We start from the raw sequence: 12,411 nt of genomic DNA, 5'->3' as shown, positions 1-12,411 counted from the left end.
AACTATTGGACAGTATCTCTGTGATTCTTGTGAGAGCCAAGTTTGAACCATGAGCCATCTACCACATACAGTGGGCATGTGGGACCAGAGGGAGGGCCCAGCTGGGGGCCAGGGAGGTGCCAGGGCACCCTAAGCTGTCTGCAAAGTGTACCCTGTCCTCTCCTGGTCCAGACAAAGCCGGGCCTCTCTCCCAGCGCTCTCCACACTCACCCTGCCTCATTGTTTCTCTGTGTCCTTCAAGGCCTCGAAGGAAGCCAGCCAGGCCCAGGTGTCACGGGCCAACCCCACTTTTGAGACCCAGCACCACCACCTGCTGCACTGCCTGGAGAAGACCACGGTTAGAGAGCTCCTGACCATTCCCACAATGTACCTTAGCTTATCTTATCTCTGTGGAGTCTCCCCCATTGTATTCAGACCCATAGCACTTAGATTTACACTGATCTGTCTCAGAGGTGTCAAGTACAATAAAAAGTAGCTTAGCTTGAATGTCATGCTGAAGAAGAATAGAAAGTTGGTGTAAAGGGCCACAGGTACCGTGTGTCTCTTGACAAAAGAAGCAACAAACATCACCAACTCTGTTACCAAACCTTACTTCAGCTTTGTCAGAATTTCTCCAACATAAGCTGATGGTTCAGCAATGAGTCCTGTGTTTACCTGCGGAGCTGCGGCAGCAAGTCAGAGAAGCTGCCACGTTACCCTGCCCCTGCGTAGGCTCCCAATAGTGGGAAACAGTCTATGAAACCAGGTGGGGTTATGCTACCTGCCTATAGGTTAAGGAAGTAATAGTAAGTAAATAAAAGTAATATAGGTCCTTGATTTAATAAAAAGTACCATATGGGTAATATGATTTAACTGTCCAGTCCCTCCCATTGCTGTGACACAGACAGCTTGTTGAGTGTCTCGGGCTGTGACACGTGAATACATACAGTTCTGGGATGCTAGTTTAAATAGGGTCCACTTTCAAGCATGGCTGACATTTTTTCTGCATCAGTCGTGCTAGTGAAATGGTGGAGGACAATTGCTATCTTTGTAAAGAATCTTTCCCTTGCCTGGGAATGTTTAGCAGCACGAACAGGAAAATGAACCTGTGTGTCAACCTCCCTCACAGAGCTGTGATCACAGAGCCTGTCTTCCTTGGGTAAGCAGGCCCTGTCCAATGGCCAGGCTGTGATCACTGAGATGATGATTGGTCAGGATGTGTTGCTCTCCAAAAGTAACACTCAGTCTCTCTCTCTCTTTGGTTCAAATTTGCTTTAACGTAATTCGATCTGTCCTCCTCCCTCTCTCTCCTCTCTTTTTGTTTCTTATCCCTCTGTTTCTCCCTTTCTCCTCTCTACCTCTCTCTCAACATCCCTCTCCCTCTCTCTGTCTCTATCCCTTTCTCCCTCTCTCCTACTCTCTCTCAATGCCTCTACCTCTCTCTATTCCTCTAACACTCTCTGAATCTGTCTTCCCCTCTCTCCCTCTTTCTCCCACTCTGTCCCTCTAACTCTCTCTGTATCTCTTCCCCTCCCTCCCATCTCTCTCTCTCCATCTGTCCCACCCCCTGCGATGACCTCCACTCCTCCTCCTTCTCCAGAATCACGAGTTTGTGGACGAGAAGACGTACGAGGCAAGCTGTATGGAGATGTCGGCGGGCAACCAGACGGGCTCGCGCTCCTCCTCCCTGTCCTCCTCCTCCACCCAGCATGGCCTGTCCTGCTGCTCGCGCCGCCACAGGAAGAGAAGTCTCCACCTGCCCAACTCCACCCTGGCCACCAGCCATCGTGGCAGCGTGCAGGAGCTCAGCACCATCCAGATCCAGGAGAGGCCCCTGGCCAACAGGTAGCCACGCCATTCTGTGCCACGCTAGCCACCAACAAGTACAAGGAACCACAGGGTTTTTGGATGCGGGCTCAGGCCTCATATGGTGCATGCGACCAGCATATATGTTGTTAATGCGGATTCTGCTACCTACACTCACTGGGGTGAGTCAGTGAAGGTAGCAGAGCTTCTTTATAGCTATCTTTATACTATGTGAGGACCATGCAGGAGAGTGGGCCATTACTGCATACAGGGATGGTGTTGCATTTCCATCATGGCATTTGGTCATGTGCTGCTCCTCTCTGGGCTAGCGCAAGCTGGAACTGCAGTTGGCTGACCTCCTGCACAGCCATTATATTCCCATCAATTTGGTGGCACCGTGGGAACTCCTATACCTTTGGGCAGATGCAGTCAAATTGTGTCACCACTGGTTAACCCCCAGGAGATACGGTCATCTGTCTGGACTGCAACCCCTCAGGCAGATGTGGTCATCTTACTTCACCACTGGTTAACCCCCTGGTGATGTGGTGGCCTGTCAGGACAGCCGTAATGACTGTAGAGGGGCCTGGTCTCTTTTGTTTGAGTGGGGAGGACATGCTCGGTCAGCAGGGATTTGTGGCTGTATAACATCTGATGATATTAAATGCTAAAAATTCTGGGCTCAGTGCAGGGCTGTGCAGCATCACCGTGGCGTCTGATGATGCCAGAATTCACCAGCTGCAGGAGGCCCTGAGGAAGGGCTTGCTGCCTCAGACAGTGGGAGGCTTCCCGGATGGTGGATGGTGTGATTTAATTTCATTCAAGTTCAAATTCAAATTCAAATGTTTCAAATTCATATCCTCTCTATCACTCACCTCCTTGTTCTCTCTCCTCTCTCACATTCTCTCTCTCACACTCAATAATTCAAAATTCAAAATCAAATTCAAATATGTTTTAGTGGCATGACTACTCAAAATCCAACAGTGGCATTTTGAGGAACATTTAACACATTTACAGTATTCAATTGTAAAATAAACACCAAAACAAAACTCAAAAAAAAGATAACTGATAACTTAGTAATTGTTCCTTCCTCTTTCTCTCTCCTGGGCCCTTTTTTGGAAGCCGGTCAAGCCTGAATGCGAAGCTGGATGAGACGGTGCCGCTGAACTGCGATGAGCCCTACATCACGGCAGCCATCATCACCATGCCAACCCCTCCCATGACGACACCCGAAGGCGATGAGTCCAGCAGCTCTGCAGCCTACTCGCAGACCAATATCGTCAGGGTGTCAGCGCTATAGGCTCTGCACCCACCGTGCCGATGGCTCAGAGGAGATTGAGAGATGGGACAACTGCTGCACCCCCTGCTGGAGAGTGCAGACATTACAGGGACCAGGGAGGAGGGGCTGGACCGACACTTAGCAATGTGTGTGGTACTGCTTAGGGCTGAACGATACAGCCATCGCGATGTATCGCACAGCTATTTTTAGCGCAATAACAGCTATCCCCGGTATGTGGCGTTAGGTTTTTTCCCGTATGTTTTTCAGTGGCTGCGGGTGAGCTGGAAACAGGGAAAGCGGAAACACTACCTTTAAATCTATCATTACTTTCAGCCTGTTCCCCTTTATCCTCCTTGATTAACAATAAAACAAATAATTCACAGAATAATTGACACCAATCGTAAATAAATGCTTATGCTGGCGAAACAGCGCAGATTGTCTGTAGTTTGTGTGCTTGCGAAAGCGACAACGTGAGATTGTATAATTAACAAGGATGGCATTTATCGATTTAAATTACTTTAAATGCTCAAAATAACAAGGATGGCAATTTGAATAATTAAGTAATCCCAAAGCTTTCTCTTAAATGTTTCAAGTTATAGCTTTCTTGTGTTAAAAATTCAAATTACAAAACGGAGCTAAATTTAGTTAAGTCATTTAAGTTTCTGAGAATAAACCTTCAGGTTAGGTTGAGTGCAATGAAGAATAACGTTTAGAACACAGACCTCACAAAAGCTGTGATGTGTCATGAGCATTTAACGTAATTTACATCGATAAATACCATGCATGTAAAAAATCTCCCGTTGTAGCTTTGGCAAGCGCACAAACTACAGACAATCTGCGCTGTTTCGCCAGCATAAGCATTTATTTACGATTGGTGTCAATTATTCTGTGAATTATTTGTTTTATTGTTAATCAAGGAGGATAAAGGGGAACAGGCTGAAAGTAATGATAGATTTAAAGGTAGTGTTTCCGCTTTCCCTGTTTCCAGCTCACCCGCAGCCACTGAAAAACATACGGGAAAAAACCTAACGCCACATACCGGGGATAGCTGTTATTGCGCTAAAAATAGCTGTGCGATACATCGCGATGGCTGTATCGTTCAGCCCTAGTACTGCTGCACTCCAGCACAACGGGAGTCCAGCCCTGGAGGATGTTTTGTCTGGTCATGATCGCTACGTCTACAGCATCGGATCCCACACTCCTAAAGGAAAATTATTTTTTAAATATTGTGTGTCTTTCAACATGTCGCCTCACAACTTTGGGAAGCATGGATTTTTTTAAGGGACAGCAATTAATATTGGATGTGAGATCAGATAGGCTGTAAGATATTTACCATACCTTAAACTGAGGAGTGACAAGAAAAGGACTTTTGATACTAATATATGAAATGACACATATGGGTGTGTGTGTCTGTGCGTATGTGCATATACATATTTGCATGTGTGTTCACATGCGTATGTGTGAATGTGTGTGTGTATGCAGATATGCGTGCGTGTGTATGTGCATGTATGCGTGCGTGTGTGCATGCGTGTGTGTGTGTGTGTGTGTGTGTGTGCATGGTTTCACTACAGTCTGTGGATTTGTCCCTGGATGTGGGGTCCCCAGCATGAGCAATAAGGCTCTTCTCAAAGTCACTTTACCACACCTCAAGCCAATGGCTGGAATTGCCTCCTCGTACACAAGACTTCTTTATTTTCTCTACTGAGACATGCAGTGCAAACATGTTTTCCTAATCTCTATAGTTTGGCAATTGTGAATAACGTGTAATTTTGTGATATTCTCCTTCTGAGCACATAGTCCTCATTTTCTGTGTTAGAATACTTGGTGGAATCTCTTGAATTGAAGTATTATTCTTATTGTTCTCCACAAATGTCAGACTAAATTGAAACAAAATGTTGAGGCACAGCCTTCAGGCCTCTATATCACTCCTGCGGGTGTCAAACATCAATGTTTGTGATCGCAGGTGAGTCACACACATCACATCAATGTACATGTGTTCATTAATCACAGTACATGATAAATACCAAACCTATACTGTCGTTTCTCTTGTATTCTGTTGTCCTTTGAGATTTGAAATCAAATGCTTTTACCCTAACCAGATTTAGAGTGGTAAGACATAGTTGCAATAACGTTCACGTTTGACTCGGCTTTCCACAAATGTGTCACCGCCCTTCTTGGTGCCAGAGATAAGGATAACATTTCCATGACTGTCTGACTGGTGTGAATTACGCCATGAGGATTTTGTGCAGATGTCTGTCACACTGGGAGAAAAATAGAGAAACACAAAATATTTTTTTAAATCAGATTGTTGTGTATGGGTAATGAAACTTTACTTTGTTCTTCAGCTGTAAAAAAAAACCTTAGCGACCGTGTTTAGTGCACACGTGCTGTAAATTGTTCATCTGTGTAGTAAATATTTATATCAGTCAGTCGTTTTTAAATTATTTAAACTGCCGCTTCTGGTCTTTTATTTTAGAAGTTGGATTCACAGGATTTGAACAATTAAGTTTTTTTTTTTCTAAGAGTTAAAAAACTGCATGCAGTCCTTGAAGAGTTTGTTTTTTATTGTACCAGGAAAGGGACTGATCTCTGGTTTTTGTTTATATGTCAGAACCCAAGAAACTTTAAAAAGATGTATTTAATGTACATAAGATTATGTAAATTCAAGAAATTATGATAATGGTAATTACTATTTTCAATTTGTTACAACATGCTTGTGTTAAGGACGAGATATTTGAAATATATATATTGATGAACTAGAAAAAGCAAATCAATAAATTGTTCAGTCGTGCGGTCTATACATAAAGGAAATAATTCACTGTTCTATTAAAATACTGATAAAAAAACATTTTGTGTTGACATTGTCTTCTTTTACTGGGAATAAAAGATGTTTTGAAATGAATGATCGTTTGAAAGTGCACTCTGAGTCTCCCTGTCATTCGCTAATGTTTCTGAAGCAGCATTGCAGGCCCCATCAGACCAAAGCCTGAAGGCATGGAAGGGACAGTAGAAGCAGCACTGGTGTCTGACACGACAGCTATATCTCATGTCTCTCATCTCAGACCCAGTGTATTTAGTGTGCTTCTGTCTCGTTATTGATTTTTGAAAACTATTATCTGGCGTTGGGAGTCGTCCAGCTTTTATCAGAAGTGCACCTTACAGGAAGAAACATCATATTCGAGTCGGTGGGGGGACCCTGGTCTACAGAGGAGGTGGAATGTAGGTTCATGCCACAGACCCCCCCCCCCAGAGTTAATTCCGTCTCGTCACCCCAGATACTCCCTGCATAGAGTTATTTGCCGATGCTGGGTGCAAGGAGGGTTGCATCAGACCCGTTCAGTCCATACATATGAACAGAAAGCTCTGTCCCCCTGTCTGTGTGTCCACAGTGGCATATTTTTCATTTGGAACCGTGACTGAGATATTTGCCTGGACATGCAACTGCTGCGCCTTTTGGACAAGCCTGCACATGGCATGCAGAGGGGGACGTAAATTGACCCGGGACTTATACAAGCACCATGGAGTCTATTTCTGCTTGGGCTATTTTTACTAGGAGGGTAGAGGTTAATAGTTTTATTTCCGCCACTGGTTCGTTTTACTGTTTGCTGCTGCTGTTGCTCTTTGTGTGTGTGTGTGTGCGTGTGTGTGTGTGTGTGTGTGTGTGTGTGTGTGTGTGTGTGTGAAAAAGAGGGAGAGAGAGAGGCTGTATTCTGAAATGTAAAATGCAGGGCTCTGTCCCTGTAGGATATACCGGCAGCGTCTGAATGCTGTAACATGGATGTATCCAGAGCAGGGCAGATTTTGCTTGTGTCCACAGGGCTTGGTGTAAACTCAGCTGTCTATTCCAGGGAAGGTCCCTGAAGACAGAAAATAAACAACTTAGGGAAACAGAACAACAAAAGACACATAAATCTGCCATAGCCCAAACCGTGGCCACTTCTGACAGGAAACCGTCTAAAGCACACTGTCAAACAGAGAGAGCACAGGGCTGCCACGGAGGGGAAGAGTGTGCAGCATAGTGTGACAGAGTGAAAGAGCATACAACACACTGCCATACAGTGAATGACTGTACATCACACTAACACACAGGGAAAGAGTGTAGCGTGAAGTGAGTCACAATTAAAAGGTGTACAGCACACTGAATTGGTCAAAGTGTTTGGCCCACACTCACACAGTGACAGAGTGCACAGCATGCTGTCGCACAGTGAAAGTGTGTACAACACACTCACATAATGAATGAGCTGGCAGTGCATTGACACATAGGGAAAGAGTGTACAGCACAGAGGAATGCAGTACGACACAGGCTCATGGGGAAAGAGTGTAGAACGCAGTACGATCCAGTGAAAGAATGTACAGCATACTGTCACATAAGGGAAGCATATCTGACAATGAATGACCAGTCAGAGGGGGGAGGGAGACAGAAACCAGAAAACAACATGTGTTTGTATACTGAACTCCACCCTTCTCCACCCACCCCTCCTTAGCAAATCCCATCCTTCACAGCATAAAAATGGGGCAGGGTGCAGCATCAGTGGGGAGGGGATACACTGTATCACATGTTACGCTGATCCTTTGAGATTGTCTGGAAAATCTGTGTGTACATCACAAGCTCACCCTCTATCCACAATCCACAGAGAATGGCCATAAAGAAGCACAGATAGAAAAAAGCCAATCAGAATGGAGGCATGCCCAGTCCAGCTGGCAGGAGGGCCGGAGACAGCTCTGTGGAACAGTGGAACATGGATGTTGAGGTCCCCACACAAAATAGCAGCCATTACCATGCATGCACGTCTCAAGGTTTGTCCTCATCATTGGACACACACAAACAACACCAACTTTCTCATCACAGCTGTTGAAGGACAACATCAAAAGCCATCCTTCTGCAGGTGCAGGGCTCCAAGATGGCGACTAAAATGGTTGCCAATGCGACTAATTTTTAAATTTTGCGACCATTTTTTTCTGCCAGTCACCAGTGGCCACCATTACCCACAAGAAAAAAAAAATAGAAATGGCCATACGTTTTGTGTACTGAACTCCTCCTCTACCTGCCCTATCGCGTGAACCCCTACGGTTTCACAAATACGGATACACAAACTTCTCTGCACCCCTGTCCTGCGGTGGTTGAAGCGTCGACTGTACAGATGAACAGAAACAGTGGTTGAAGATAGTTTAACGTCACGTTTATCGGGTTAAAAATTTGAAGTGTTGACTTCATGAACGGTGAATTTAGAAGTTAGATGTAGCTAACTGCGTGGTTAGCTAACATTAGCCATATGGCAAGTAAACGAAATGCGCAAATGAAAAATATCAGACTTTTTCTCACTCCCTGCCCGTTCAAACCCAGCCAGATAATTCACAGAAGAATCAACACCATTCGCGTAGTTAGAATAAATGATTATGCTCGTGAAAGACTGCAGATTGTCTGAAATTTGTGTGCTATTGCGAAAGCTACAGCATGAGATTGTTTAATCAACAAGGATGGCGATTTGAATAATTAAGTGGCAAGTAATCTCAAAGCTTTCTCTTAAATGTTTCACATTTAAGAGAACATAGCTTTTTTGTGTTACAAAACTCAAATTACAAAACAGAGCTAAATTTAGTTAAATCGATTTAAATTACTGAGAATAAACTTTTAGGTTAGGATGAGTGCAGTGAACAATAATGTTTGGAACACAGACCTCACAAAAGCTGTGATGTGTCATGAGCATTTAATGTAATTTAAATCGATAAATGCCATCCTTGGTAATTAAACAATCTCACGTTGTAGCTTTTGCAAGCACACAAACTACAATGGTTACAGATGTTACAGCTGTCCAAAGGGAATGGAGAATGCTGAAAACATTAGTGAAAGATCAGTTCATGAATAAGACATACACTGAGTTATGGAAAGTGACGCTAAAGAAGGAGCCATTCTGCACAGATTTTAAGAACATTCTTCACGTAGTTGAAATTGTGCTGGTGCTTCCCATATCTGCAGCTCAGTGCGAAAGAGGATCCTCGGCACAGAATAGAATCAAGTCAAAAGTACGCAGTTCCCTAAGTGTTACAACACTGGAAGACTTGGTGAGGATCAGTACTGAGGGCCCCTCACTTGAACAGTTTGACCCAGAGCCCAGTGTGAAGCGCTGGTTGTCTGCAAGCAAAAGAAGGCACAGACCTAACTACACTGGCTGGCTAAGCAAGACTGACATGGTGGTGGTGGGAGATACGGACTCTGAGCCTGAACAAACAGGAAACAACTAATTGTACATAGTTGAATAAAAAATAAATAAATAAATAAATAATAATAAGACTGGACATTTAAGTATTTATGGTAATATGACTGCAGTATATTGAATATTGAACATATTGTGTATGTAAAGAATACATTGTGTAGACTATGGAAGGCAGAGCAAACAAAGGCAGACAGTACAGAGGGGAAAGAAAAGGCAATGTGAGGCAGCCCTTTAACAATATAGCATATGACATCGCTATATTTTGGCTCCTGAAAATTTGATTTGGCTCCTAAATATTTTGGGTTTAGGAGCCAGTGGCTCCTAGATATTTGTTTTTGCCTGGAGCCCTGAGGTGATCATCTCTCACTTTTTGTGTTCAGTAGTTTGCTGATGAAATGGCATTAAACACCAGTAAAATGTGGTTAGATTAACTGCAGTTGAGGCACTGTCTGAGCTCATCTGTCTTAAAGCCAAATAAAAAGTCTCTATTGGGTGGCCTTTGCTCCCCACCATACCACCCCATTAAAAGCTGTTAACTTGATTTATATCCCAACCCATACAAAAATAATTTACTGAGAATATATTTCAGAGAATATATTTTTGTGCAGTCTGTATATTGAATGTATCATTATATGCAAATTATTGTCATTTTGGTATGTTGTGATATTCTTCTGCTTTGCATTAATATATTGTAGATGTATCTGCCATATATTCTTGTGCTGAAGGATATATTTCTATAGATGACAATATGTTTCAGTTTTGTATGGATAAGTAGCACATATTTGTATATTACTACTAGATAATTATGCATGCCTCTCCTAGGAGTTGCAGTGCTTGTATAGAAGCATATTACTGTGTCACCCATACATCACCATAATGGTGTCTTTGCTCTCTGCAGCTGTGGATGTCATATATCTGTCATCAAAGGCAAACCTCACCTCAACAGAGGTGGCCAGGGAGCTGAGCCTGTGAATTTTGCACTCACGTCATTGCTTCTAGAAATACATTTAAACGATTAACTCACGCCCTAATACCTAGCATACCACACTGTCATTACTGCCTGGATCAAAACATCTTCTGAGACACGTTACTGTTTGGTTCCCATTTTGGCCCCTCGTCCTGGCCTCCAGCTAACATAACTAACCCACAAAAAATTTTTCTCCACCTTCTCCACCCTCTGCTCACCCCCTCCTCCTCCCTCCCCCTCTCTCCTCTCTGCCAATGATTTCAGGGTTTACTTTGAGAAAAAGGTGACCAGCATCCGGGACTCCTTCACACCCTCAACAACACCCTTGACCACCACGACCAACTGCATCAACCATCTGTCCTCTTTCATGCCACTCAAAGACTTGGAAGTGCTTCAACTCATCACAGACCACCATGCCACAACCTGCCTTCTGGATCCCATCCCCTCTACTCTACTCCAATCTATATCTGATGAGATCGCCCATTTCTTTCCTCATTCATCAACACCGCACTAATCTCTGGTATTGTCCCCACAGACATCAAGAAAGCTCTGATCACGCCACTCCTGAAGAAACCATCCACTGACCCATCAGATGTTACAAACTACCGACCGGTATCTCTCCTCTCATTTCATTCCAAAACCCTGGAACATGCAGTACTTAACCAACTGTCCCCCTTTCTTCTCAGGAACAACCTCCTGGACCCCCATCAGTCAGGTTTCAGAGCTGGCCACTCAATGGAAACTGCACTCCTGGCAGTGACAGAGGCTCTCCACACTGCTAGAGCCTCCGACCTGTCATCTGTCCTCATCCTCCTCGATCTCTCTGCTGCTTTCGACACAGTCAACCACCAGACACTAATATCAAAGCTGTCAGAGATGGACATCTCTGGGACCGCCTTCTCTTGGTTCAAGTCCTACCTGACTGGTAGATCCTCCCAGATCTACTGGAAAGGTTCCACCTCTGCACCCACCCCACTCACTACAGGAGTTCCACAGGGTTCAGTACTGGGACCCCTACTCTTCTCAATTTATATCAACTCACTTGGCTCAGTTATCAAATCACACGGCTTCTCCTATCACTGTTATGCTGACGACATCCAACTCTTTTTCTCTTTCCCTCCCTCTACCCCCCAGGTCCACGAAAGAGTTTCCGCATGCCTGGCTGACATCTCCAAATGGATGTCATCCCACCATCGGAAGCTGAACCTCAAAAAAAGAGAACTCTTCATCCCAGCCTGCCCTTCCCCCCTGCAAGATCTCTCCATCACCGTCAATGGCACATAATACCATCCTCTCAGTCAGCAAAGAGCTTGGGCATCATCCTCGACAGCAACCTGGACTTCAAGGAGCACATTGCTCGCACGTCACGGGGCTGCCGATTCCTCCTCCACAACATCAGGATTTGTCCGTTCCTGACAACATACGCCACACAGCTCCTTATCCAGGCCACAGTGCTCCCTTGACTGGACTACTGCAACGCTCTCCTCGCAGGCCTCCCAGCCTGCACCACCCAGCCTCTGCAGCTCATCCAGAACGCAGCTGCCCGACTAATCTTCAACCTCCCCAAATTCTCCCACATTACTCCCCTGCTTAAATCCCTCCACAGGCTTCCTGTCGCTGCCAGGATCAGATTCAAGACCCTGACCCTCGCCTTCTCTGCAATCAGCAGGACAGCCCCTACCTACCTCCAAGACCTCATCCAACCCTACACACCTGCCCGGCCCCTGCGCTCAGCAGCAACTGGATGTCTTGCTCCTTGCACGGACAAAGCCTCGCTCTGCTAGGCAATGGCGTTTCACCTCCTCATCGCTCCCCAGTGGTGGAACGAACTCCCTGTCCCGCTACAGAATCTCTTCAGACTCTACCTGGACTGACCCATCACACAATCGCTGCCCCCCACCAGATCTCTGCTGTTGTAAATTGCTGTGTGCTTTTTGTGTATTGTTTTCTTGTCACCGCCTTTACTCTGGCACTCATTGCGCTGTTTGAAGTTGTTGAAGCTGAAGTTGCTGTTTGAAGTTTGAAGTTTGAAGGTGCATCTTATTAGTTGCCCTATACCCTGTAGTTGTAAAATTGGATAGTACTGTGTCCTCAAACAGACCCTGCTCTCAACTGAGAACTACTGTCTCATTGTGGAACTGTACACATCCTGTCCCCGTACTGTCGCT

At 44.9% G+C, this 12,411-nt stretch overlaps 1 protein-coding gene and 1 pseudogene across 2 annotated transcripts in view; both read left to right on the top strand.

Moving 5' to 3' along the window:
• Positions 1-3,196, top strand: part of LOC118770462 (potassium voltage-gated channel subfamily D member 2-like) — a 171,039-nt gene extending 167,843 nt beyond the window's left edge. For both annotated transcript variants that reach the window (XM_036518146.1, XM_036518145.1), the window contains 3 exons: positions 242-337; positions 1,580-1,824; positions 2,905-3,196. In XM_036518146.1, coding sequence (XP_036374039.1) covers positions 242-337; positions 1,580-1,824; positions 2,905-3,082 — 519 coding nt within the window. In that variant the 3' untranslated portion in view covers positions 3,083-3,196. The remainder of the gene's footprint in view (positions 1-241; positions 338-1,579; positions 1,825-2,904) is intronic.
• Positions 3,197-11,056: 7,860 nt separating this feature from the next.
• Positions 11,057-12,027, top strand: LOC118770633 (annotated as a pseudogene).
• The last annotated feature ends 384 nt before the right edge of the window (positions 12,028-12,411 follow it).

Source organism: Megalops cyprinoides, chromosome 23 (assembly GCF_013368585.1).
Source record: "Megalops cyprinoides isolate fMegCyp1 chromosome 23, fMegCyp1.pri, whole genome shotgun sequence".
In the NCBI taxonomy this organism is placed as follows: Eukaryota; Metazoa; Chordata; class Actinopteri; order Elopiformes; family Megalopidae; genus Megalops; species Megalops cyprinoides.
This window is presented reverse-complemented; position numbering and strand designations above follow the sequence as displayed.